This window comes from Lepidothrix coronata, unplaced genomic scaffold (genome assembly GCF_001604755.1).
Source record: "Lepidothrix coronata isolate B3197 unplaced genomic scaffold, Lepidothrix_coronata-1.0 Scaffold14, whole genome shotgun sequence".
Taxonomy (NCBI): domain Eukaryota; kingdom Metazoa; phylum Chordata; class Aves; order Passeriformes; family Pipridae; genus Lepidothrix; species Lepidothrix coronata.
The window spans coordinates 6,783,912-6,809,345 of NW_016690194.1; the positions used below are offsets into that span (position 1 = coordinate 6,783,912).

Sequence of the window (25,434 nt, forward strand, 5' to 3'; positions counted from 1 at the left end):
ATAAGAATCCATTGCAGCAGCCATGACTTCCAGTTTGGTTACATCACCACGAGTGGTTTATGCCCACTTGAAACACAGTTTCAGTGCAAAACCAAGAGAAAAGAAATTATATCATCTGAGCTCTCCAAGCAGAGCTGGTCAACAGCCTCAGCTTATGCCAATCCAAACAGCTCATGAAAGCAACAAAAGGCATCCTTATAGTTCCAGGATGACCTTCTAGATAAATTCTAGGTTAAAAGAAGTTGAAGTGCTACAATGCTTTTGTATTGCAAAGTCTCAGAGAACTAAATATAGACATAAGCACCACTCTCCACTCTCCCTGTAATCTTCCCTCTCCTGAAGAACAAAATTGTTTGCCTTCATCACCCAAGAGGAAGCTGCAGGTCTGAACTGCAAACTCTTGGTGAAAGAGGACTGGAGTTTGTCAGTACTCAGAACAAGGCAGATGAAGATGTTTTCTGTGGTTTGGTTCCTCTCAGGACCAGATGTGACCAGAGAAACTGCAGGAGAGGACAGAGAAATGCACTGTCTAATTAAAGGTGTACAAGGAAAACAGTACCTACGAAGGCAGTAGGAAGTTTTCATCATGAGTTTCTCTGCCTTGTTTGTGATTTCACCTATGTTTCAGGGCAGCAGATGATATTCCCCAATTTTCAGGTTTCACAGGCAGAGCTGTATCTGTCAATACATTTTCTTGTCAGATGAATTGACCTTGGTGAGACTCGGCTCCCACTGAGGGTTTCACAATCTGGTATTAAACTGCTGCCTGACAGCACTCACTCCAACACCACCACACCTTGTCAGGGGCTGTCTGCGCTCATCAGCTTTACACATACCTTACAGTTTCCACCGCACTGGAATGTAAATGACTGGATTTTGGCTCAGCTCCCCTTGGTGGGATTGCTCCCAACCATATCAATGCACCCACTATCAAACCTGCACTTGGATTTGCAAACCTACATGTATTCTTAAGCAGATGACTGCAGCAAAAATTAATAATATTTTGAAAAAAAATGTTAATTTTCAATCCCAGGCCTTGCAAAAAGAGCAGGCTGCTGTTGTGGCTTCAAGTAAGACTCAAGCCAGGTACTGGCAGACAAGGAAATTTTACCCACACTTAACTTTCTGTCATCATGTCTTTCTTACATCTTTAAACGATCTAGAGTGGCTGGAAGTCTTTTCACGCTTCTAAAAACAAAACGCCCACACCCTCCTTCTGTAAAACCTTTAAAATAGTTACTCTCTCCTCTGCACTTCACATACTTGTCCTATTGGTGCCCTTTCCCCCTCTTAAATATCACCCCAGAAAATAACAGAAAAAAAGTTAATTCCTTTGACATCACAACTGGAGTGGGTGACTGAAGTAAAAAAAAAAAAAGAAAGAAAGAAAAAGGTGAAGTATTGATACAATCTAAAAATTAAGATAAAACTGTGTGTAAAAAAAATCTATCTAACCAGCTGCTCAAGGCAGGAAAAGCAGAAATAAATTAATTAATCAGTTCTGCCAACTCCTGAGGATTTTGTGACTGGCAGCAGTCAGATATTTTCCACTTCACTTGCACATATCTTTTCATTCATGTATCAAAAATCATGCCTTAGTTTGCCCATATATAGAAAACCAAGCGAGTTTTGGTGAAGAGGAGACACAACCTCAACCTGCGAGCAGTCCAGACTCAGATTACAAGTATCAGGTTGGCCTTGCATTAAAAGATGCCATTTTTTCCATCATAATATCCTGCACTGTCAGTGCCCAAAATGCCTCACCAGGTGTTTAGTTTCACTAAACGCAATAGAAGCAACACGTGGTATAAATCCTGGACTTCCTTTTTGGGCACTGGCGTTGGGATCTTCAACGCACAAGGAGATTGCCCAGGCTTAATTCCCACTGAAGCCTGAAGACCTCAGAGATCTGGCCTGTGGCTTAGCGCAGAGCTGAACACAACCAACAACGTTCTCACTTTAAAATTTCCATGTAATGTCATGTATATTATCATAAAAAATTATTTTAATATTATACTCACTCAAGCATTTTCAATCTCTACTCATAAAATGGCACCATTTCTTGTTCTTGAAAGGACTTGTGCTGTACTAATTCATAAACTACAGTCAGGTCCCTTCCTTTACACCTATTCACTCTTGTTTAAAAATAAACTCAAATATTGCACCATATAGTGAGACATAGTTTAGGAAAGAATCTTTTCTACAGACTTGCACACAGTATTACAGAGGATTTTCTATCCTGAAATGCCTGTAATCATAATTTTTTCTGAATACCTGAAAAAACCCCGGTGGTACAGGACCTACTGGCATGCCATCTCCTGGGGGAATGTTTCCTAGCACTGGACTGGGAGCTGCTGCAGCACTCTGAAAAGAACAAAGGGAAAATAAACCTTTGTCATTGCATTGGTAGGCATTAAATCCCCTCCCCAAAAAACCCCAAAACCTGACCAAAGCGCAGAAAGTAATTCTCCGGGTATGTCATTATGTCATTGTTTCATCTGAAGGTGAATTAAAATTGTTTAGTCGTCACCTATACAAGTATCATGATTTGTGAAAATAGCAAATGAGGGCAAGGATGCCAGAGATTGCATGCATCCATTAGACAGATTGACTGAATTTTAAAAAATATTGCATCTGAGTATGTCTGCATACACAAATGTGAGTGTAACTTGCACACTTTTTCTTGTATTAAATGTATAAACAGCCTCACACATGTACAAGGATACACATACAGCATAAACTAAGTAATTTGTGCATTTTATCAGCGATTTCCAAGCACTCTAAAGATAATTTCATCGGACTGTAATATTCTCTCACAACAACAAGCTCCAAAACAGGATTCTGTTACAAACAGCACAAGAAGGGATGCTCACAATTCTGCTGGTAATGCCCATGGATTTTACCAACCCCGGAAATAACCACCATGACAAATTAGAAGAATTTGGGTTATGGTTTTGGAAGGGAAAAGAAAAAAGGGATTTCTAAGGAGTGAATCAGAGGATGAAATTAGTTACCTTTGCAAATCCTTCAGCTGGAATAAGCGATCAAAGAATATTGCTCCTGGCAATTTATAAAGCAGGAGATAGTCATACAAAAAGGGAAGCCAAACTGCTTCTGTTGTCATGTGTTGGAACCTCAATTACTTTTAATTTCTAGCAGTCTTCCTTCCTGCAATGTGTTTCTGTAGGGCATGAGGCTGAATCACCTATAAAGGCTTGAAAATCTCCTGTGAAAGTACTCAAGCCCACAAAATGCACTCGGAGCCACTGGCAGGTTACTAACGACCTGCCAATACCTGCCCTGCAGAACACACATGGCTGACACTTATTAAATTATCACTCCATTTATTGTGTGCTTACACTCGATGTCCAAAAGATGCAGATATGCAAATTGTATTTCCAGGTGTTTGGCACACTACCTAGGAAGTTAAGGAATAGTGCTGGAAAGACCTGAAAACTGGTACAAAGGAGGGCTGACCTTTTTAAACCAAGCAAAAAGGAAATATTCTGTTAATTACCACAGATTTATTTATTTTTCAATGGCTTAAACTGTGTTTTAGAGTCAAAGTTATGAACAACATGTCCCTGTGCTGCCCGAGCTGAGCCCACCTCTGCTGGCCTTGAAATGTGCACTGTGGGATGTCCAGTGGAGCACAATGCATTGGAACAGAATCCAACAAATCACTGGACAAACATGTCCCAGCAGGTCCAAGTCTCTGCCAGGAGGGAACAAACTCTGGGGATGCAGAGCTCCCACAGGGATTTAGCGACCTGCTCCTGCTGAGTTCACACTCTTCCCCACTTTGAAAATGACTTTAAAAAAGTAAAGTGGCAAATTACACTCAGCACTTTAAAAAACGGAGAGAGAAGGAAATAACGACTATCCCAAAACAGGGGGAGAAAAGGCTTAAAGTTATAACTGTTAGCCATTAAACGTCCTAAGAGGGCTTTATAAGAAATATACCTAAAAATAACATTTTCATAATTGTCTCAATGGAGGTGGGTTTTTCAAAATTTTAAAGTTTGGGTGGGTTTTTTTTCCTTTTTCTGAATCTGCCATAGCACTCATCCCAGAGGAACCCAGCACTGACCACGGGTGAATCCCCAGAGATTCCCAGGGAGGTACTGCATTGTGTTGGGTTTAACTATTTGTTTACCAGGTTATTTGAGAGTCGATTACACCATCCAGTTCACAGATACTTGTAAAAAACCACCTCTCCCCTGCATTTCTGAGCAGGGAGGGAGGGCAGGATGAGGCCACAACAGCAGATCAGTTGTACTGACATTTCTGGTACTACTTAATAATTGTAAGAATTCTGTAGTTGCAGCCATTTCAGCATAGTCCAGTCTCGGGTGTTACAGAAACTTCAACTTCCTCCCTTCATTATGCAATGTACTGTGGGTTTTTTTCTGTTTTCATGTTTCCCTGGGATTTTCTTCCCTGATGGGCAATGAAGTTACAAAATCAGAAATAAAGCATTTTCAGTATTTTAGGTATATTACATTTTCTCCCTTGTACTAAGTAATGAATCTTTTAACAACTTATACCAGGTAGATCAATAAACAAATCTGCAACTGCTGCATGGAAATATTCTTATTTATTCTATCCTGATGAATTATTCAGTTCTTTTTTCACAGTCCCACAGCAAACTATGGCTTTCTTTTGCATTCCTTACAAGTTGTTCATCATTTATAACTCCATTAGTTTGACATTTTTAAATATTTGCAATTTGTTTTCCCTTCTTTCCATAAAATGATGAAATAGGAAAATTTAAACGGTATAATCTTTTTGTACATATCTTATCTCCTTAAAAATGGAGAACTGTATTTTCTTTTGTAGCTAAAATACTGAATTTGTACAATTTACAATTATTCATTAAAATGGTGTGCTTGAATGAAAGTTATTGTGGTCACTCCTTGCTCTACCCAAGCTACTCTCAACAATGCTAAAGTAGATGATTATATTAAAAAAACCCACTAGCTATGGTTTAGGATGGATTTTACAATAAGGAAATCACTGATAAATAAAAAATAGAATCATTTGGCTATTTCATTAGTACAGGATCTAAAGTATAAAAATCCAGAGAGAAGTCTGCACGATTTAGGTCATTTTTGAGGCCATCACAAGAAGTGCCTTATGATGGAAGCTCACAGAAGAATTTGATTTGAAACCAAAGAATGCTACCAAAAAATAGCTTGAATTTATAAAAAACCTTATCTGACTCATTCTTTAATCAGGACATTTAATTCCAGATATTTTGTCTACAGTAAGATACCCTTATTTTTATCCTGTTAGCAGTTTTTCACATGTTACTAAATTTGTCCAGTCAAAGGAGAGTTCTGTTTTTAAGAAGTCTGACTGAAGAAAAACTGATGATGGAGGAGTTGGACCCTACACATAAAAATGATTATGGCCACTGTTGGCCACTCAATTCATCATCTAACCCTCCACAAACCTCCTAAACCAGCCCTACATCCATATTACTAACTTACTAGCTGTTATCCTACAAAATTACTTCTAATTCACAGTATTTCATGCCCTCTCCACTTACTGCAAACAAACAGGAAATTAACTGAACAGACACAGATGTGATTAATTTAGTTTTATCACATTTTACTGAGTATTTTTGATACAACTATGTTGTCTTCTTTAGGAGAACACTTTAAAAATTGCTGTTTCTCTTTTTTTTTCCTAAGGACAAAGGATAAATATTCAGTATTACTTTTTCAAGTTCATTAATTTTGGAAATGATGGGAATTAAAGAATTTAAATGCAGTTGTCGTTTCTTTTTTCTCGTCTGGAAAGACAAATGATGGATGATTACTATTTCCAATCATATTTACCACTTGCTTAATTTCTGGTCATTGACAGCTCTGAAGTGCCAGACATACTGCAGCCAATATTGTAAAAAGATGGCAAATTTCCATTTGTAAACACTTCAACTTGTAACTTATCAAGTGTTTCTAAGCCATCAGCCAGTTACTGTAATAGTCCTTCACTATTTTTACCTACCATAAGTTAGAGAAAGAAGTACTAAGAGGAATTTCACTGAATAACCACTAGAAACCTTCTAATTTTCTTCAAGATAGAACATGAAAATACATTAATTTAAACAAGCTTGCATTCCTTTTACAAAGCCTCTGAACACTCAGCTGCATGCAACAGAGCCATAAAATGAGTGGCCTTGGTTTACTAACATCAAAGTGGAAGATTGTGCCCAAAAAGGTGAATTCATCACATTGAAAGAAGCGAGTAATTACAAAGATCTGGATCACGAGACCTAATTAAATCTTGGTGCAGTTCCATTGCTATATATTTGTCTAAACTGTGTAATTTCTGTTGTGTAACAAGAAGGCTTTCACATCACAGCAGCAACCTGAGAAGTGTAATTGTGGAAGGTCATTCCTTGCAAATTCTCAGTTCTCCTCAAACTGCAGCTTCTTATGGTTTGATATGGACTCTGGCATTGTATTTCTTCCCATCCCATCTTACACATTATTATGAGTGATAAAGAATAACAGTAATACAATCAATGTAGATGACAAAAAAAAATCACACATTATCTTTTTTTTGGGGGGGGGGGAGAAAGAGTTCAACCAGGAAGAGCAGACCTGTTGATGGTGATAGTACACTCTGGGACTCCATCCATTCTCCTTTCCCAAGAAATCTACCCCCAAACCAACCTCATTCTGAGTAAATCCTCCCCATATCTGAGGCAGGATCACACTTTGTCCGACTGTACCCCAGTGCCCAGTGAAATTATGTTACAATGCTGAAAACCAGGTACTGGGTTGGAACAGAAATTATCTGTAAGGAAAGCTTTGTTATCAATGAATAAAAGGACTTCAAATTCTTGTCAAAAGACAGCCTTTCAGTCCTGTCTCTCAGCTGCTTCTTCTTGGATTATTTAGGATGTAATTTCCAGATAAGGGTTTTTTCTTTGTCTGATTATGGTTATAAAGACAAGTTATTTTAAAAGGAACCTTCATTACTGACTGGAAGTTACTAAGATCAGTATTATGCATAGGTATCAACAGAATGTTCACTTACAAAAAAGCAAAAATAATTTTGTGTTTTAAATACGGGAGTAAAAGTATGAAATTCTTTTGAATTTCTGCCCACTCTTCCCCCTCCCTCCCCCAACAGAACTATCCTTAAAAGTAGAACACTTGGCTTTTCCTGCTTCCTTATGAAGATTCAAAAAATGATACTTCAGATAATGGTTTCTGACTGTGTTCTGTGAGAGCAGGGGTGTTCATTTCAGCTCAGTCCCGAGCCCTGTGTTATCCAGGGATGTGTGTTTGGGTACAGTGGGAGCTCTGGGGGCCACCCAGTGGAGATGCCTCTTCAGCACCATCAGACCCATCAGCAACAACGACCCTGCTGACAACAAAAGGCACTTGAGGTCACCAAACACTGCTGTCAGAGCTCAGGGCCAAGCTGCAGTGATATTTCAACAAAATGACTTCTCTTCCAGCAGTGACACCAACAACCCCTCCCTCCAGGCCCCTGCAGGGACCAAGGCATCTCTGATCCCACCGCTCAACAACCACAAAATATTCCATGCACTGTCTCATCCCCAAGACCATATCTCTGTTGAACAACTGGCATTGCAGACCACAAGTTTAACCCTCTGCCTTCCCCTCACCATGAGGAATCCGGGTGGGGATGGGAGATGCTTCTCCTCAAACAGAGTCGGCAGGAATTGTTGGATTTACATGACTGTGACCTGTTACGTGTATCCTGCTGGATCTCTGAATTCCCAGATATTCACTGCGCTCAAGACATGACATGCTGCACAAAGCAGCACTGTGATCACTACTCATTTTTCCCTCCTTCTTTCCAAACACACTCCATTTTTTCCTTCTTTTTTTTTTTTATGCTCTATGGAAAATTCACAGTTGGTACAACTGTGCTAATTGGGCTGCTATGACAAGACTATTCCCTGACTTTCTCTAGCAATTAAGTGGTTGGCACAGTGTATTTTAATCATTTAATTAATCTAATTGTTAAACCCATTTTGTTTTCCAAAGATTTTTGAGATTTCCAGAGTCTTTTATTCCAGTTCTCATGTCCCAGCACTCCACACAACAGTCAAGTGCTTTCCCATTTTAGGAATATAGTGATTAATAAGATGAAAGTTTGTCTGTATCTCTTTGTTCTTTCCCAGTTTATGAAACCAATGAAGAAATATGCTGTGAGCTGAAAGACTGAAATTCGATTATGAAATGGAAAGTAGCCCTGTTAGGGGTTATCCTCAGGTTGTCTGGGAGTGATTCAGCAGTGCTGGCAATATATGCACAATTTCGGGGGGGGGGGAGAACCCAAACAAACAAAAAAGCCCCCTCGGTAATCCCCTCACTATTCAAAATGGATTTTTGTCTCTGTAAGTAGCTAGCTAGCTGGAAAAGTCATATGCACAAAAACCAAAATTTTCAGAGGGAGATAAACTGCAGAATTTACTTAATGAAGCAACCTCTTCCTCTGCTCAAGAAATTTCATATTTGTGTGTCCTTGTCTGGACCTTCATGTCATGAAACTCTCCTTTAAGAACCACTTACTAAAACACCAACTACATATATATTACTGCTTTTCAAGGCTGTGCTCTAAATGTTATTACTCTGCCCTAAAACATGAAAACATGTGACTTCCCAATATTGTAATACTGACAGCACACTTCCATAGAGAAAACTTACTGAAGCAGTAATTTCGTGATTTTTTTTTGAACATTAGCTCCATTATTGATTGAGTTAGTGGTACATAGTACAATACATACTTTAGAGTCCCTAGCCTGAATTTTGTACCTTTAAAATCAGTGGCATTTCTTGTGTATGCAGGTGCTGAAAAATAAATACTTAATTCCACAAAAAGTATGCATTCATTTGAAGAAAAAATATGATAAATTTAAAACTCATGGAAAGCTGGCCTGTAAAGTATCTCATTTTTCTCAAGTTGCCTGAACATCTATCTTTGGATAAATGTAACTTGTTGAGCAGAGAGTTAACACCTCTAAGTGCTAAAACATAATTAGGCACTGTGCTTAGGAAGACCTAACATTTTCATGCTGTTTATTTGCTATAAAGTAGTTACATGGAGTAGTCTGCAGGTAGTTGGAGCACAAAATGGTACTCCAAGGGGTACCAGATTTCAAGAAATTGGCATCTGTCCATCCATTCACCCATCCATCCATCCATCCATCCTACAGTGACAGGAGAGGCAGAGGAGGGCTCAGTCCTCTAAGGACTGCCTCAGGAACGCTTTTTGGGATGTCCTGCTGTGAAAAACCCTAAACCCTCCCCTTTCTTTGGGAATTACGTGCAAGAAAACAAAACCAGTGAGTGCCTATGGCTGGCTGAGGATTTGGGCAGGGAGCAAAGAGTAAAAAGCCCGGAGAACAAACCCTCTGTGTTTCCAAGTCACACGGCAGAGCAGGTGAACCCAAGGGGGTGTCTCAGGTGGCTTCTCCTTAGAGAACTAATTCTTCTACACCCTGTGGTGCGAAAATCCATAGTGGCGATAATGAGAACTTCACTCTTTTAGGGTTAACTGCCTCCTACAGCTCTTAAACACACCTTTAAAATCTTAATACTTTGCTTATTTTATTATCATTCCTGTTGTTAGGTAGTGCCCACACAGGCACTGGGGGGATGCTGATCCATGCACAGCTATCTCACCTGGCTGGTCCATCGACTATCAGGTCACTCACCAGGAAAACACCAACCCTGATATTTTTAAATACTTATGTTATACAGGGAACAAGAGGCAAAATTCAGCTTATGTAAGAATGATCACCAAAACTGCTTCACCATGTAATCCTTCACTGCACTTCATGATAAAAAAAGAAAGAAAATCAGCTAAAACCAGGACTATAGTATGAAAAATTGCCTTAATAAACATTTATACAGGCACAGGTTGCAGACAGATCAGATTGGGTTTAAATGTGAATTATGGGTATATGTATCTTCACTGAAAATGCACATACTGCAGAGAAGGAACCTTTATAAAGTAAAGCAAGTATAAACCCCATAATTTATATAAATAAATCAGCATATAACACCAATCCAAAACAAAAGAAGCATGTTTACCCAAGGTCCCTGACAAAGTTCAGGAGTGCAAAGTTATCAGTGTCACCTTTGCTTCAGCACCTTGTCCAAGCTGACCTAAAAGACTAGAGACAAATAATCCATATTTCACTATGTATAAAAAACTGGCTTCTCCCTCTCAGCTAGCACAGAGAGACTTGCAGAAAGGAAAGTACAAACAGACCCAACTTAGCTTTGTTAATTTAAAAAATTTATCTAAAATGGAGGAGAGCCAAGTGCCATCTTAACACCTCCTGGTCTATGGTGCTATTACAAGTTTAAGCCAAGGTTAAAATACAGCAGCCTGAGAACTGTGTAATGTACAGGCTGGAAACAAGAGAAAATAAGAATTAAAATAACTTGAAGCATTCTCCCCATTCTAAACTACAACAGAGGCATTTCTCCTCTCTTCTTTCCCAGCTCCAGTGCATCCTTCTGTTTCTCCTCTCTCTCAGAGAGAAAACCCAATGATTGCTCAGCCTGAAACAGGAGAGGTTTTGACAAAATAAGACCCCCATTTACAAGAGACAGAGCTCCAGACATGAGATGTTTTGTCAGTGGGATGAGGAAAACATGGCATTTACTGGGATTTCCTGAGCAACAGCCAAGACATAGAACTTTAAAAACCTCACCTATCCCACCATTTCTTCTTCTTCACTTCCACTTCTAAGTCTTCTAACCCCTCAAAGCAACTCTAGGCTTTTCACTCTGCAGGGACTCCAGCCCATCACACAAAAATACGCAGTTTTCTGCAGGCAGAGGGTCCCATGGGAGGGATATCCAGGCTTCCTACAAAAGCTGACAAAACTTAAGTGTCAGGCAACAGTGGATATTTAACTATTACTTCATTTAACTGCTTAATCTACCCTAACAGCCTCAACATAGCAAGTGCTAATGGAAGGGCAGACTTTCGGGATGGTGAGGGTGGTTCTTCTGCAAATTACCTTAAACCTGCTCACCCGTGTGCTTGATGTCCCTCATCCCCCAACTGCATGTGAAATGAGCAGTTAACACATTTAATTTTCCTTGTAAGCACCACTCTCAACAATAAAGCACCACTTCATGGAAGGGACTTTCCAGGGTCTGTTTTCCAGAAAACAGCCTCTTTTCCCATTCTTTGTGATTGCTATTTGCATGGATCTCTTGCTAATCAAAATCAAATACAACAGAGCCTGTTCTTACTTTCTAAGCACTCCATATGCTTCCTCTTTAAAATGTCTGGAGTATTTAATTCCTACTCAGGTCTATTTCATCCGCTGATTCATCTCTCCAGCCTGAGAATCCAAGAGAAAGGTGCAGAGTTTGTATAGTAAAGGATAATCGACTCCTTATTTTTTCTGTTAGTAGCCCCAGTTTGCTGTTATTCATGTGTAAACTTGTGGCTGTAGCACATTAAGCTCAATTGTTTCAGATCAGTGAAAGTCTTGCTATAGCGGCCTGAATGAAACAACCTGTAATTCCCAGAAAACCAGTCCAAAACACAGTAATAACTGAATGAAAAGGTGACAAACATCTGGTTTTAAATATATACAATATGAAGCGTGGACAAAATTTTTCACTTCTCAGGCTGAGGTAACAGTCACTACTTTTATCAGCCACAGCAATGAACTTACAAAGCTTTCCAATTATTTTTAAAATCCTCCCTTATGCCCAGAACACTGTGCAGTTTTAGCATGACAACATAGGCACAATTCATAAAGCACTGTAAAAAACCCCAGTGTTTTATTACCTCATTCAGTGTAATTGTTAAATCCTTCTCAAGCTCAAAAACCCTCAACTCTCCCAGTGTCCATTTTTGTGATATTCCTCAAGTCCTCAAGTTGTGAGTGTATTGGTTATTTTGGGGGGGTGAACAAGGTTTTAAAATTAAAAAAAACCAGTGATTTTTCCATTATATAATGTCAAGGTAACATTACAAGAGGCAAAGATGGGCTGCTCCAAGTTTTCAGGTTAAACTGTGCCACAGTTAGCACACAAAGTGAATGATGTTGCAGGGAGGCTCAGGGCATATCCTGGGGTGATCCTGGCCAGGCTTTGACCCAACAGCTCCTACCAGCACCTGAAGCCTGGTAGGGGGATTATTTCGGGTGGCATTCAGGGGTCACAGGAGGAGGAGAGGATGAGGAAGCAATCAGGGCTCACAGCATGGAAGGTGAATGCAAACGTTCTCATAAGTGCAGTTCTGAGTCAACTCCATCCCCCACAACTACAGAAAAAAGGATGGAAAATTCAAAATACCCCTGCAAAGGGTATTTTAAAACTGCCCATGAACATAAAATTGTCTTGTAACCAACATTTCCCTTCGGAGATGGGAACATTTTCTGCAGGCAAACCCTCCCCCCTGCACTTCTGAGGCTGTTGCTTTTGGCTGAGGTGGCTGTTACAACAGGAAATAAAAATTATATTACTCAGGAAGGAAGCTAATGAGTTTCCCCTCCCCCAAACGCCATTAGACACTTCCTGAATAAAGGAGAAGCACATTAATATGAAGGACCAGGGGCTGAGCTGCTCCACAGTTAAAGGCACATTCCATCTTTGGATGGACCAGGAATACCAGGTCAGCTACTCTGATGCACCACCACAAAATGCCTCTGCCAGTGTGCTTTATCCATTCTGCTTTTAAACGACCCCAAATCAGCCACGTTTTCATCACTTCCTCTGGATGAATGTGCCAGGAGATAAAACAACTCCTGGTAAGGAGTGTTTTCCATGTGCTTACTTATGACTTACTCTATTAATTTGGTATATTGTTTCAAATTTAGAGCCGCTTCATAAAACCCCAAAATCTGGGCTTTTATTATTTGGTTTGTTTTGGATGTTCTTTAGGTCTGAGGGATTTCCCAACCTGGGAAACATCCAAAGCCTGAAAAATAAACAAAACACCGAATGCCACATTTATGGAGGCTCAGTGACTGACCCCACTGTGTTATTAACATTCAGCACTATTCAGCTTTAAAAAGTGCAATAACTTTTTCAGTGAACACAATGTGAATATTTTTTGTATTGATCTATATTAATTATATTAAGACTTGTGTCAAAATCACCAAGTTTTCCACACAGTTCATCTGTATAAGGTATTTGAGACTGCAGTTACTTCAATTCATTCTTGGCATGCTGTTTTCATTTTAAAATCAGGTTACAATAAGTAAATGAAGGGGTAACTTGGCAAAAATGTAAGCAACTACCATCTGAAGCTAAAAAAAAAAAAACCAAAAGAATGAAGTTTTGCACCTGTTTGCAATCCTCAGAGGAGCAAACCTTCCCTGTAGAGAAGTACCAGACACATAAAATGCGTGAATTTAGGGCTACTCGGCAGAGTTGGGCTTTTCTGACCACCTCAGCATGACCAGTGAAGGCTACAGCACTTGCAAAATCCACTTTTTCTGCTTTAGCTTAGTCTTTTTTCACTTCCTTTTAAAATTTCTTGTTTTCTTGCATTCTTTAAGCTCCTCCCAATTCCTCAATCCACTAGTCCTTTCACCTTCTCTGACTGAGTTTAGTTGCTAAGATTTAATTAACATGATGCTGGAAAAATGAACCACATTTTTCAGTTTTAACTCCTACTGGCAAAAATGAATAAAAGTGTCACTACTGGTACCCTGTCTGGGCCACACACACAGGCCCCACCATAAACGAAGATAAAGTTAATTAGAGTGATTTTTTGCCACAGCTTCTCCCGGTATTTGCATTCTCTAACATGTTCTGTATCTAAACACTGGCTCAGAACTATTTTACGTGCCATCCAGCTAAGTTTTAATTTCAAACAAGACCTAAAATGCAGAAAACAAAATAATGAAGAGCTTAACTTATGTAATTTTAATTTCACACATCCTCTCCCCGTTGTTACAATACACACATTATTTTATTGTACTTATGCTATAAAACAGGACCATTTCATAATCACACTGAGGCATTTTGGAGTGTGACTCACGCTGGGATCTTCATGTTTTGCCAGTAGCTGAGACACTTGGCTTTTTGTCTTTCCAAGGAAATTAAGACAAAATTTGGAAATTTGCCACCACGACACGGGATTGTGTGGAGCCTCAAGATTTAATTATGGGATTTTACTTTTTAAAAGAGAAACCACATGAGTCCCTGCACCATGTTTAAAAGCAGCGGAAATGTGTGATTTAACCCGTGTTGACCGAATTCCTTTGCTACTCACTGCAGATCAACACTGTGCCAGTGACACTAATGTACAACACCTAAAAGGGGAAAAAAAGTAAAAATAAAAAAGAAAAAATGCCCAAAATATTTCTTTCCAATTTGTCCCCCTATCTAAGAAGCACATCTATGATTTCTAGCCCAAACCAGCTACGCCTCTAAACATATCTATACAGTGTTTTGAACAGTAAAACAAGTCTAAATTGTTGAAGAGGAATCCTCCACGAAGCAGGAAGACAAGCTGGACCAACACAACTAGTCCGTTCTAAGCAGGTTTAGTCACGGTGACCCTGCCTAAGCTGGAGACCTGCAAACCCAGAATTATTGGACAAAACCAGTCAATAAATCACTCCCAGCAAAAATTAGAAGTACATACATGCAAGGAATTAATGAACCAAAAATTGTATTTTCTTTTTCCCTCTGAAATGGATTGCTTTTTTCTTTATGTTTGCAACACTCAAAGCATTATATACTCTAAACTTGTGCACAAATATATCTGAGTATGTTGTTTCACACTCCTCATAAAGCCTGTCGCTAATCACCTGCCAAACATCTCACACTTCGCAGCTTCTCACAGCACAGACCCTCTGCATCTGTGGTTCCTGATACCAGCATATTGTCCTAATACCAGACTAAACTGTAAATACACAGAACGTTTACTCACAACTTTTCTTTTCAGTTGCAGCTAAGCAAAAACATAATCTAACCTTCACACAGCCCCCCAGATTGTTACCACCACTACTCAACAACCATCTTTTTCTTCATTTAAAAGCCAATGAACATTATGTTAAAAAATCAATGTACTAAACCATTCAATTTCTCTGTTTTGTTTTGGTTTGTTGTTCCTTTTTTTTTTTTTCCCTGATAACATGTTGCAAAACCAGCAAAAGGGACTACAAATCATCCCAAAATAAGAATGGCTTTTTAGGTATCACAGGAATTCTTAAACTCTTCTGTTCTCCAAGGGATAGCCCTTTACCTGGCCTGCAGGTGATGCTGAGCCTGCTGCCCCAGTCCAAAACACAAACTCAGGAGTCCAAACACAAACTGTGCATCCCTAGATACAGATAAATTATGAGTATATCAACAGATAAGGGCAACAAAAAAAATTTATTCTGATTTTTTTTGTCCCCCCCCCGAAAGAAAGTACTTCCTAATAATGAAGTAGTGAAGCACCCTTATATTAACATTCATTTCACATGCCCTGTCACGCTTTTTGTTGAGAAAATTGCTCCAGTGTTACTAAAAGAAATAGAATTTAAACAAAAAATCAGAACTGCTTCAAAGCCCATTTTTCATTCAGTAAGGTTTTTCACTTTTGGACTATTATACTGACACTATCCTTTAATACCCACATGAAGAGCAAGTTTCCTTTCACCTGGAGAAAGGAAAAAGAGCTAGGCATAGAATTCTGTTTATCTTTCTGGTACTCAACATCTTTGAAATTAAGATGCGAATATTCAAATAACTACCTCCCACACCAAACCTAAAGATAGTAATGTTTCATTCCCAATGTATATTTTGAACTCCGGAGATGGCAGTTTTGGATTTCTGAATTTCTGAGTGCACTGTTTTTACTTCAGAAGATGGAAAAGACTGCATAGTGATTTCATCAAAGCTCAGAAAATATTTTAACCCTTATTTAAAATGAGGTTCATTTTGTCCTCATACTTCTTACTCCATCTCAGGGGGAGATCCACCTGTTCTGCATCACTTCAACTGCTTTGTAAGGCACAAACACAGGATTTATGCAGCACTAAATCACTGTTTCAAAGCCACATGATGCAGCAAAAACCTTGTGAGCTGAATTTCCAGAACTAAGACATTCAAAAGTCCTGAAAAACTGAGTCAAATTGCACTTAGCTACTGCAGTTAAAACTTTAAATAATACCACTGAAACTGTAATCCTAATATTTACAGCTAATACAGGCTTTTTACAGAGTTGTTTTGAAGCTAAATCCAGTACTTTCAGACAGTGGTACATAATAGCAATGACTATTTCAGCTTCACAGCAATGGCTATGATTGCAATGGCTATTTAAGACTTAAATAAATAAGGAAAAAACTTTTATCATTAAAGAGAAATTAAAGCCTTTCTTGACATGTATTTTCCAAAACAGCAATCCAAGCTTCCTGAGAAGTCACCTTGTTATTTACATGGTTTCTAACAGCTACAACCTTGCACATCCATTATTCATTTAAATAAATAACAGTTCTTTGGTGTAGTAGTAACAATAAGGAATATCTTAACATAAATCAGCAGTCTGTACTTGGGAAAAATAAAAATCTAGACCAAGCAGGATATAACTTCTCTGGGGACTGAGCAGACCTTGTGTGTGAACTGTCAACTCCTTCCTCTTACCTCACCAGCAGGAAAAGAACATTAAGGGTGGGATATCACTTACTTCTCTTACAAAAAAATGCCAGGGATCAGATATACAACAGGAAAAATACCTGTATCATGAGCAGAAATGATTTATTTTATTCAGAAGGAAGAAAAATAAAAGCCCTGTAATTACAATATTGCTAACAAAGGAAAAGAGGGGTGGAGTAAATGCAGTCACCATGTAAATATAAATATGTACGGCTGGACTTTTTTTACTGCCTGGTAGCAAAGGGGGAAATAAACTCTCAAGTTAAACTTGTTTCTAAGAAATGGAGTAACTTGAAGAGCAAAAACCCTCCCAAAATTTAAGGGAAGCAAATGTACTTAAAACCATCCACAGTGCTTACATCTGTGCCAGCTAAATCTCACTTAATGAGATTTAAGTCAATTTCATTCAAAATTATGTTGGAAAAGGAACTTCTTGATCTGAAATTATTTAATTTATGACTTACAATTCAAGTAGTTCCTGAGGTCACAGGTCCTGTGGACACAACAGTGAAAGCAGAGAACATCTGACCCTCCAAGCTATTTACTTTCACTGAAGTGAGTGAGTGAGAGATAGTTTTAGAAAGGTCCAAGGAGCAACTCGACACTGTCTAAGAGAAACATCTGATTCTCGGTGTAAACTTTCCCTCAAGTTTTAACAAAGTCAATGTGTCTGTGACAGTCCAACATAGGCCCCCAGGCAGCAGCTCGTGCCGGTGGTGGTTTTGTAGCAATTTCAGAGAGATTTCCTTTCACAACAGGGTTTCAAGAAAGATTTTAAAGACCATATTTGTTTCAAAGACATTTGCTTTAAGTCTTTGTTCATGGAAAGGATAAAACCTCTGTGGCCCGAACCTTTACACCATGAAAAGCACCTTCAGTTGGGAGCCTGACACCTGTGGCCATGCCAAGGTGTGAGTGAGCACTGTCAATCCTTGATGGTTCTCTCTGCAAAATCATTGAGGACATGAAGGTCTTTGCCAGCATTCAAAGATGCTACATGTCTCACAGAGGCTTCTCCAGACTTTTTCTTATTCAAGAAAACTTGGAGGTAGCCTCATTTGAGAAGATTAAAGGATAAACTTCAAGGATTATGATGAAATGATAGAAAGACAAAGCAGGATTTTACCAATACTTGGCTCTGGATGATCACCCACAACAGATTGCTCTTCTTCTGGGAGAAGCAGCTGAAGTCAAGCTCAATCTCTACTACTGCCACAGTAAAACAAACTCTTGTTCTGCCTGAACAGAATTTCCTGTATTTCAGTTTATGCATTGTGTATTAACTCACCTCAATTAGGAAGATTTTGCATTAATCTGTGCTCAGTATTGAAGTTACAATAAACACGCATCAAAATAAATTAAAACACTGTACTCCTGCGAGTTTCCAATGTTCCATGTGGCATCACTTATAAAAAATCAGTAAATTCTACATGAATGGCTGTCATCTTATGTAGAAGAGTAAAATGTGGTCAATGCTAGTAAAATAAACAGTCCTTAAGGAGTTTCCTTGGGTAATCAGTACAATAGTTTTGAGAAGAGATGGTTTTTCACCAAACTTCAAATAGAAATACATCAAATAGACTCATGAGTAGAAAGTATGTTTGTTGGCCTCACAAAGCCAACAAACCAGCCCTTCCAGGGCTGGTAGTGCAGTTCAGAAGTCTGAATCCAAGCTCAAGAAAAAAAAGCAAGACTGATTGTTTGATAAGATTTTTTTTTATGCTGCTTCCTAAAGTTTCTCTTTTTTCAGTACTTCTTTTTTGAAGGAATTCACTGAAACTCCACTCATCTCAAACTTAGAAGACTACCAAGGTGACCAGGGCTCAAAAATTAAATAAATAAATACTAAATAATCCATTTTTAAGAAGAATCTTACTAAGCAAAGTTTCAATTCAAGGGTATGGTGTGTTATGAGGATCCAAATAGAGCAGGAGGAAAACAGCTGGTAAATAAAAACATCTTCCAGGAAAGTATTGTGAAGGTATGAAGTTTACATAAGCTTGAAAGTAAGATGAAATAGAAAGTTCTTTTCAAATTCCAAAGAGAGAAAGGTAAAAAGAACTCCCTGAAGGTGTAAAATACAGAGAAAAGTATAAGCATGCCTAAGATTATCATCAATAGTGCCTTTTCTTTGTAATTAAATTTAATTTAGTGTTTAAAGACATGTTTAAGTCTTTAACTGAACAGGTATGAATATGAAGTTATGCAAAGCAAGTCCTAAAACAGAACTAAAAAACTTTACACTATTTTATTTATTTAAAAAATAAGCTTTTAATTATCACGCAGTACCTTTATTCCTCAAAGGCTATAGAAGTATCTGGAAGCACATGACTCCCTGATAAATAACTAAAATCAGAGTCTCATCTGATGCTAAAACATTATCATGTATCACTGCTAAGGTGCTGTATGGAGACAAGTACAAAAATCAAGGACAGAATCTATTAAATCTAAACAGTGCCTTTTTTTTTCATTTGAACAAGCAATATTAAAATCACATCTGCAATTCACATCTTCTGTGATCAGATTTAAAAGGAAAGAAACTGAAATCATACAACCCTTGACAACATCTGAAGAACCTTCATAATGAGAAGGAATAGCCCTAAAAAACCTGGGTTTTTACACAAGGAATCTTGTACAATGTCAGTCCATAGAGTCATTTCTGTATAGGTGGTGAAATCCCCCTGTAGCTGTAGAAATAATGGATCTGTAACAAAACTACACTAGGTAAAAGTCATCTTCTAAAATGTGGGAAAGCAGTTCTCCAAATCTAACTGATTTAGAAAATCAGTATCCTACGCTCATCAAATGAGGTCACTTGTGTCATTATATTTAATTTATTTTACAGCTATATAGGAAACTACTTAATATCATCATCTTTCTATACGTATATGAGGATCTAATTAACAATAATGGGAATTTCACATCCAGGGGGAGAAATACATCAAGTAACAAGGATTTGGGAGAATTCACTGTGGTACTTTATGTTTTTGCAATATTTATGTATGCACAGGATATGACAACAATTTACAGTAGGTGAGCAAAGATAAAAAAGAATTAAAAGGTTAAAGATTAAAAATGAATATGAGTCATTAGGAAATTTGAAATTAAAAGCCCAGGCTCACATAGTGCTTTAAAGCAACTTCAGTACTCAAAGCACCTTGACCTGTACTGTTCTATTGAAAAGACTGATTAAAGAACTGGAAAAAGGAAGATTATCCATTTGTTTCCAAGCTAAACGATGATCAGTGTAAAAGAATTGCCAATATTTAATCAATTCCCCTTAAGACTGGGCCCTTCCAATCTACCTGACTACTGCAACCAGATTATAGGGAGGCCAGAAGGAAGCAATTTTGCCATTGTTTTATTAACCAAAACCAAAGATTGACCTGATCACTGCTGAATAAAACAGCTTCTGACCACCTTTTGTAGTCTAAAAAACACAAAAGAAAATGCTGTCATGGAAACCAGTCTGTCTCAAAGGTATATTGCATTTTGCTAGATCCAAATTATACTAGCATCCATATTCCCCTTAACATGAGAGACAATTTAAATTCTTTGCCACATCACACCAACCATGGCCACCATTCAACGCTACTAAAACCAGCCACATTTTTAAAACAAATTAGTAAGTAAAGGTAAGAAATATATTTAAATTATGAGTTTGCCAATGTGTGAAGTTACAAAACCTCCAAGCAAATATGATGATGAATGGCAAATCACAGAAGAGGACAGAAAGGACCAAGTAACTGAAAAATCACAAAATGAAAATTAAAAAAATCTCAAAAAATTTGGGAAGAATCTGAGTGTTAATGTTGGCCTTTGGCTAATTTTCCACCACTGTCAAATGTATAGATTATTCTGGCTAATTTATGGACCTCAGTCCTTATATTTATTACAAAATACTATGCATTTGTTACATCAATTCAAAATCATTAGATAAAAGAAAAAAACAAAAGCTGAAGAGTGTCCAGTGTACTTGCTTTGCCCGGTATTACAAACGCCACTGAAGATTCATTCCAAATGGCAAAAGTTTTCTCAGATCATGCAATTTTAAAACAAAAAAAAAGCTTTTTCTTTCCACTCTAAGAAGCATTGTGCGAAACTCTGATACCTGAGGTGATGATTACATCAACCTAGAGCAAGTGCAGGCTCAGCAGAAGGATACTGCCTGTCAAATGAAACAAAACAGCTTTCCCCAAATTCTCATTCTTAGTGTTTTTCAGTCCTCTTGGACAGCACATGGCATCCTAGTTCAGACTTAATTCTCCCTCAGATATCTGACACTAAATGCACCATTGTAGCACAGAAAGAACGATACCAGAGAGCTTCCTGGATCCAGGTGAATTATGGTTAAGCAGGAAAACAGGCTGATGAAAAGTAATACCAGCCTGACTACTGAGTAGATAAAAAGACGCTTCTCAAATATTTTAATTACAGACTGTGTCAAGAACATTTGTGCAGCAATGCATTTATTAAGAGTCTGGTGAAAATGTAAAATGTCTGCTTGCTTGACTCCCAACTCCAGGAGACACAGCCTCAAAAAACATTCCTCTGAAGTACCAGCACTTTCAGCCTCCACAGAGAAGAACAAAATGCCAAACAACTAAAAAGGTAAAATAAGAAGAGAGGCAGAAGAAGACTCTGAGGGCCAAGTTTTAATTCTTTCTGACTCACTGGCTGACACCAGAATGCTCAAAAAGTACACCTGGACTCGGTCAACTTCTGCATGGCATGTCCCAATGCAGGAATCTTGCACAAAACCTGCCAAAATCCCACAGGAATGTCACAAAAGAACTTTCTTGCTGGTAGAGGAGCAGCAGTGATGGGACTGGGGAGCCTTGCAAGCCTCTGAACTGCCGGTGGTGAAACATCTAGTAGTCACTGTGAAATACATGAAAGACAACTCTAGAAATGGATTCTTTTAATTCAACAGATGCTATCTCTAAATGCAACATATTTCAGTGACCCATGCTGCTTCTGGAGCTTTTGTGGAACAATGGTTTGAACATCTCTGCTGAAAATGACCTAAAAGAGGAAATCAATCTGATGTTCACAGTAGGTCAGTTTCCATGGCCACACAGAATCTTACCTTTCCCACAAAAATAAAGTCACTAGGTAGTACAGTTATGAAGAAAATCCACCCTCCCTCCCAGGGCATGAATATTTCACTCTGAATATTTTCCATTAGAGTTTAGGCAATCAGTGCCAAAAGTTATAAGGTGTTTTTGCTCCACTGACATCTGTTTACCCAGAAACAAATAATCAAGATGGTAATGAAGCTGCTGTCAGTCTGGGGGTTAGTTTGAGCCTCCACTTCAAACTTTAAAATGCCACATACAGCTGGCAATTCAAGCCTGCGGTTATTTTAGAGGTATTCCTTTCAAAATCATCTTGAAGTGACCCAACAGCATCAGGTTGCCTATGATTTTGTCAGGGCACCTCTTCTGAACTTCAGCTCTAAGGGAAGAAAAAACAACAATTTATTGAAGGTGTTCACTAGAAACAAAGAATACTTTTTTTTTTTACAATAACTGTAATTATCAGAATCAATAACTGCAATAGTGGATTTTTGTTCCATATCCTTCTCCCTCTCTACTGACTTTCAAGAAACCTCAAATGATGTTTAAATGCAACAATATACTTTGTGTGGACATGGCTTAACTTATTCTTTAAATAGCATTTTGGATGCTCAGTGAGAAAATTAACAGAAATATAATTTTAAATAACTTTAAAGATGAAGATGACAGTCAAACTGTCAACAGCTGACTTTTGTGAGACTAATAAAAATTTTAAACTGAAAGATTTATCATACCCAAGTAACCTACAGTTTCTACCCAAGCCTTGCTTACAGAGTTTCAAAGTTAGCAAAATAAAACTTTTCATACAGTCTGCAATTTCATAAGCTTGTCATGGAACAATCTGAAACTTGTGAAAATTTTACTCGAGACTTCTACTGAGTTTTCTAAAGTCTGCAAAGTTCACTCACTGGAATTTCCACCCTAGGATCTGACATGCTACAGCTAACAAAACATCATGTATTTGTGGTTGCTAACAACCCAAACTGGATGTTCTTTAGGTAATATTTAAACAAATTACATCTTTTTTCCAAATCTCCCCCAAATCCTTCATCTATTTCTAATTAATGCCTATTAACTAAACTCAGATAAGCACAGTTTGGTCCTTGGAATTATGGAAAACAAAGTTCCAACTCAGGACTTCCCAGTAGTTATAAATCACTATAACCTTTTATAAAAGGAGGAGAGAGATAACCTTGTTTATTTCTTTTTTTCTGAATTTAAGCATGCACAGTCTGAGGCATGTAAAACCATTAATCATATATGGATTATCTATTTCTTTATTAATATATACAAGACCTGAACACAGCTAGAGTGCAGAAGTTGTCACATGGACTGGAGTCTAACTTGCTGATATTTAAGCTTCTGCAAGCACTTTTCTGGCCTTGGAATAATGTGGGATTGGGGAATACAGAGTCTATCAAATTTACATTACAGCCAAACCAAACCCAATGTCATTGTTTGCTCAACAACACTCAATACTCTTGTCTCTGATGGCTCTACACTGAGCATTGAAACATAGCAGTCCACACTGACTGACAGTGAATGGAAAATTGTGCCATTCCCCCACAAATTCAGTAAAAGCAGTGAATAGAAGAGAGTTAGAGTGAGAAAAGCAGCAAATTATCCGGAGCAAAGGGAGTACCTGTGGGAAACCAAACAGGTGTTCAGGCTAGGGAGTCTGAAGCAGCTGCCCAGCAAGTGGCCTCAGAGATAACGCTGGAAGTACTGATGGCAATTAGACACATTAGGATTCCTCTGACTCTATCTTTACTTTTATTTAAATGGTTGGAACTTCTTTGCTCTTATTTTTCTGCCTTTTGCATTTGACTCCTATATTTTCAACTTTCTTCCCAGCTTGTTTCTGCTGCACTTCTTTTTGCTCCAGGCTGTGTTTCCATACCACACCATGTACTCCTTGCACAACTTATAACATTGAGTCAACATTTCACTATTTAACGAAGTATTGAACCTAAACCTCCTTGTGCCTTCACCCAACAAACAAAAGAAAAAACTTAAACTCAAAATTCAACATCTAAACCTCTCCTTGTCAGATGCTTTGTGACTTTTTTTTTTTCCGTACTGGTAGAGCAACAGCTCTTGCTGTGTATTTTTAAACACAAAAGGATTTCTTTTAATGCTGCTGGATAAGATGGTCAAAATTTAAAGTGACAATAAATGAAAGCTCATTACTGTCATAATAATGGCAGTATAATGTGTTTAAATGGTACTTAGAGACTGTGTCTTCTGAAATTAAAATTAATTACACCTCTGCTACTTATCACCTATTAATTAAAAAAATTACAGCCCCTGATGAGGTTTAAGAAAATCATAAGTTGATCTCATCTGTAATGTCTGTATTTTTACATAAGGGACATAAGACAAAATATGATGAAAATAACGTAAACCATCACCCAAAATAACAGATCATATGACAGCAAATCAGCACATATTGTTACAAGAATTTGTTTTACACCTGCTGTATTCAGGCATTTATTTTCATAATAAATGATCACTTAGAAGATTTATAATTCCGTTTCAAGGTAAGTATGGTAGGAATAGTTCCCTTCAGAAAGGACTGCAAGATTACATCAGTAAGCAGGTCCCCGCTGACACTTTTAACCACTTGATATTCTGGTATCCAAGATGATTTCACATCAAACTCAGCAAATAGTTTTTTTTTAATGCGACCTCAGAGTGATTTCAGCAGCCACAACAGCAAAGCAAAGGAATACATTTAGCACAAAAGCAGAAATATCTGACTGCTGCTCATAAAACCAGCATTTAGATGCTGTTGCTTCTGCTCCCTTTAAATTTTCATGGATTTAAATTGGAGGAAAAATTCTCCAACATCAGCTAAATGCGAGATTTTGGCAAATACATGTACTTCCAAGGGCTCAAAAAAAATCTCACTACCCAAACTCAATAAAGCAGCTGTACTTTTACACGAGTACAAGAGAACGTGTCATGGTGATAGTCCTGCAGATCCCTAACATGCTGTATTTTTGCTAAAATCTGCTATTTAAGTAGATGAAACATCACTGGTTTTTAAGAAAAAACCATGAATCTTTAATGAAACCAAGGCATCCCTTTGTCAAAGTTCAGATTTCTGTAAATAACTATCCCAAGTCGCTAAAATGGTTGAGTTTTTTAATCACGGCATTATTTTACATTTTTCACATTAAAAAAAGTTGAACCTAAGAATCATAGCTGTGTAGAACACAGGTAAGGAGCATCATAACCAAAACAGAATAGTTTACAGAGCTGGAGATTACAAGCAGATGGCAGCAAGAAGCACTAATGCAAATATTTGCAGCAATCTCAATTAGGATTTGTCATTTTGACATAAAACATTACTGTATGAATAGTGTGATTTTTCATCTAATGTGATTTATGATGCATATCTTTACATTTAAATAGCCAAAACAAACTAATTTTAAAATTCCCATATGAATACATATACATATGTGTGTGTATAACACCTCCCACAAGCAATAGCTGGAGCTCTTAAAAATACATGAGCACATGTAAGGTATCTTTACTTCACCACTAGCTGNTATAACACACAGTTCAATCACATTATGCTTTACTTTTAATAACACACTGCACTGAAAACTGGCAGTAACTGTCTGTGAATTCTTCAGAGGTAGAATTTTACTATCCTAATTGTTCTTAATGCCTCACATAAACTGTAAAAATGTCCACTTCAAGACCTCCTGCTCTGAACTCTTGCTACTGCC

The 25,434-nt window shown here is 37.9% G+C and overlaps 1 protein-coding gene across 3 annotated transcripts in view; it reads right to left on the reverse strand.

Annotated features, from left to right (window-relative positions):
- SSBP2 (single stranded DNA binding protein 2) overlaps positions 1-25,434 on the reverse strand; it is a 141,048-nt gene that overhangs the window by 42,553 nt on the left and 73,061 nt on the right. For 2 of the 3 annotated variants that reach the window (XR_001873358.1, XM_017806118.1), the window contains exon 5: positions 2,275-2,364. The exons of the other annotated variant lie outside the window; for it this stretch is intronic. Coding sequence is in view for 1 of the 2 variants with exons in the window: in XM_017806118.1 (XP_017661607.1) it covers positions 2,275-2,364 (90 nt within the window). In the remaining variant the exon portion in view is untranslated. The remainder of the gene's footprint in view (positions 1-2,274; positions 2,365-25,434) is intronic. 3 annotated transcript variants of the gene reach the window in all.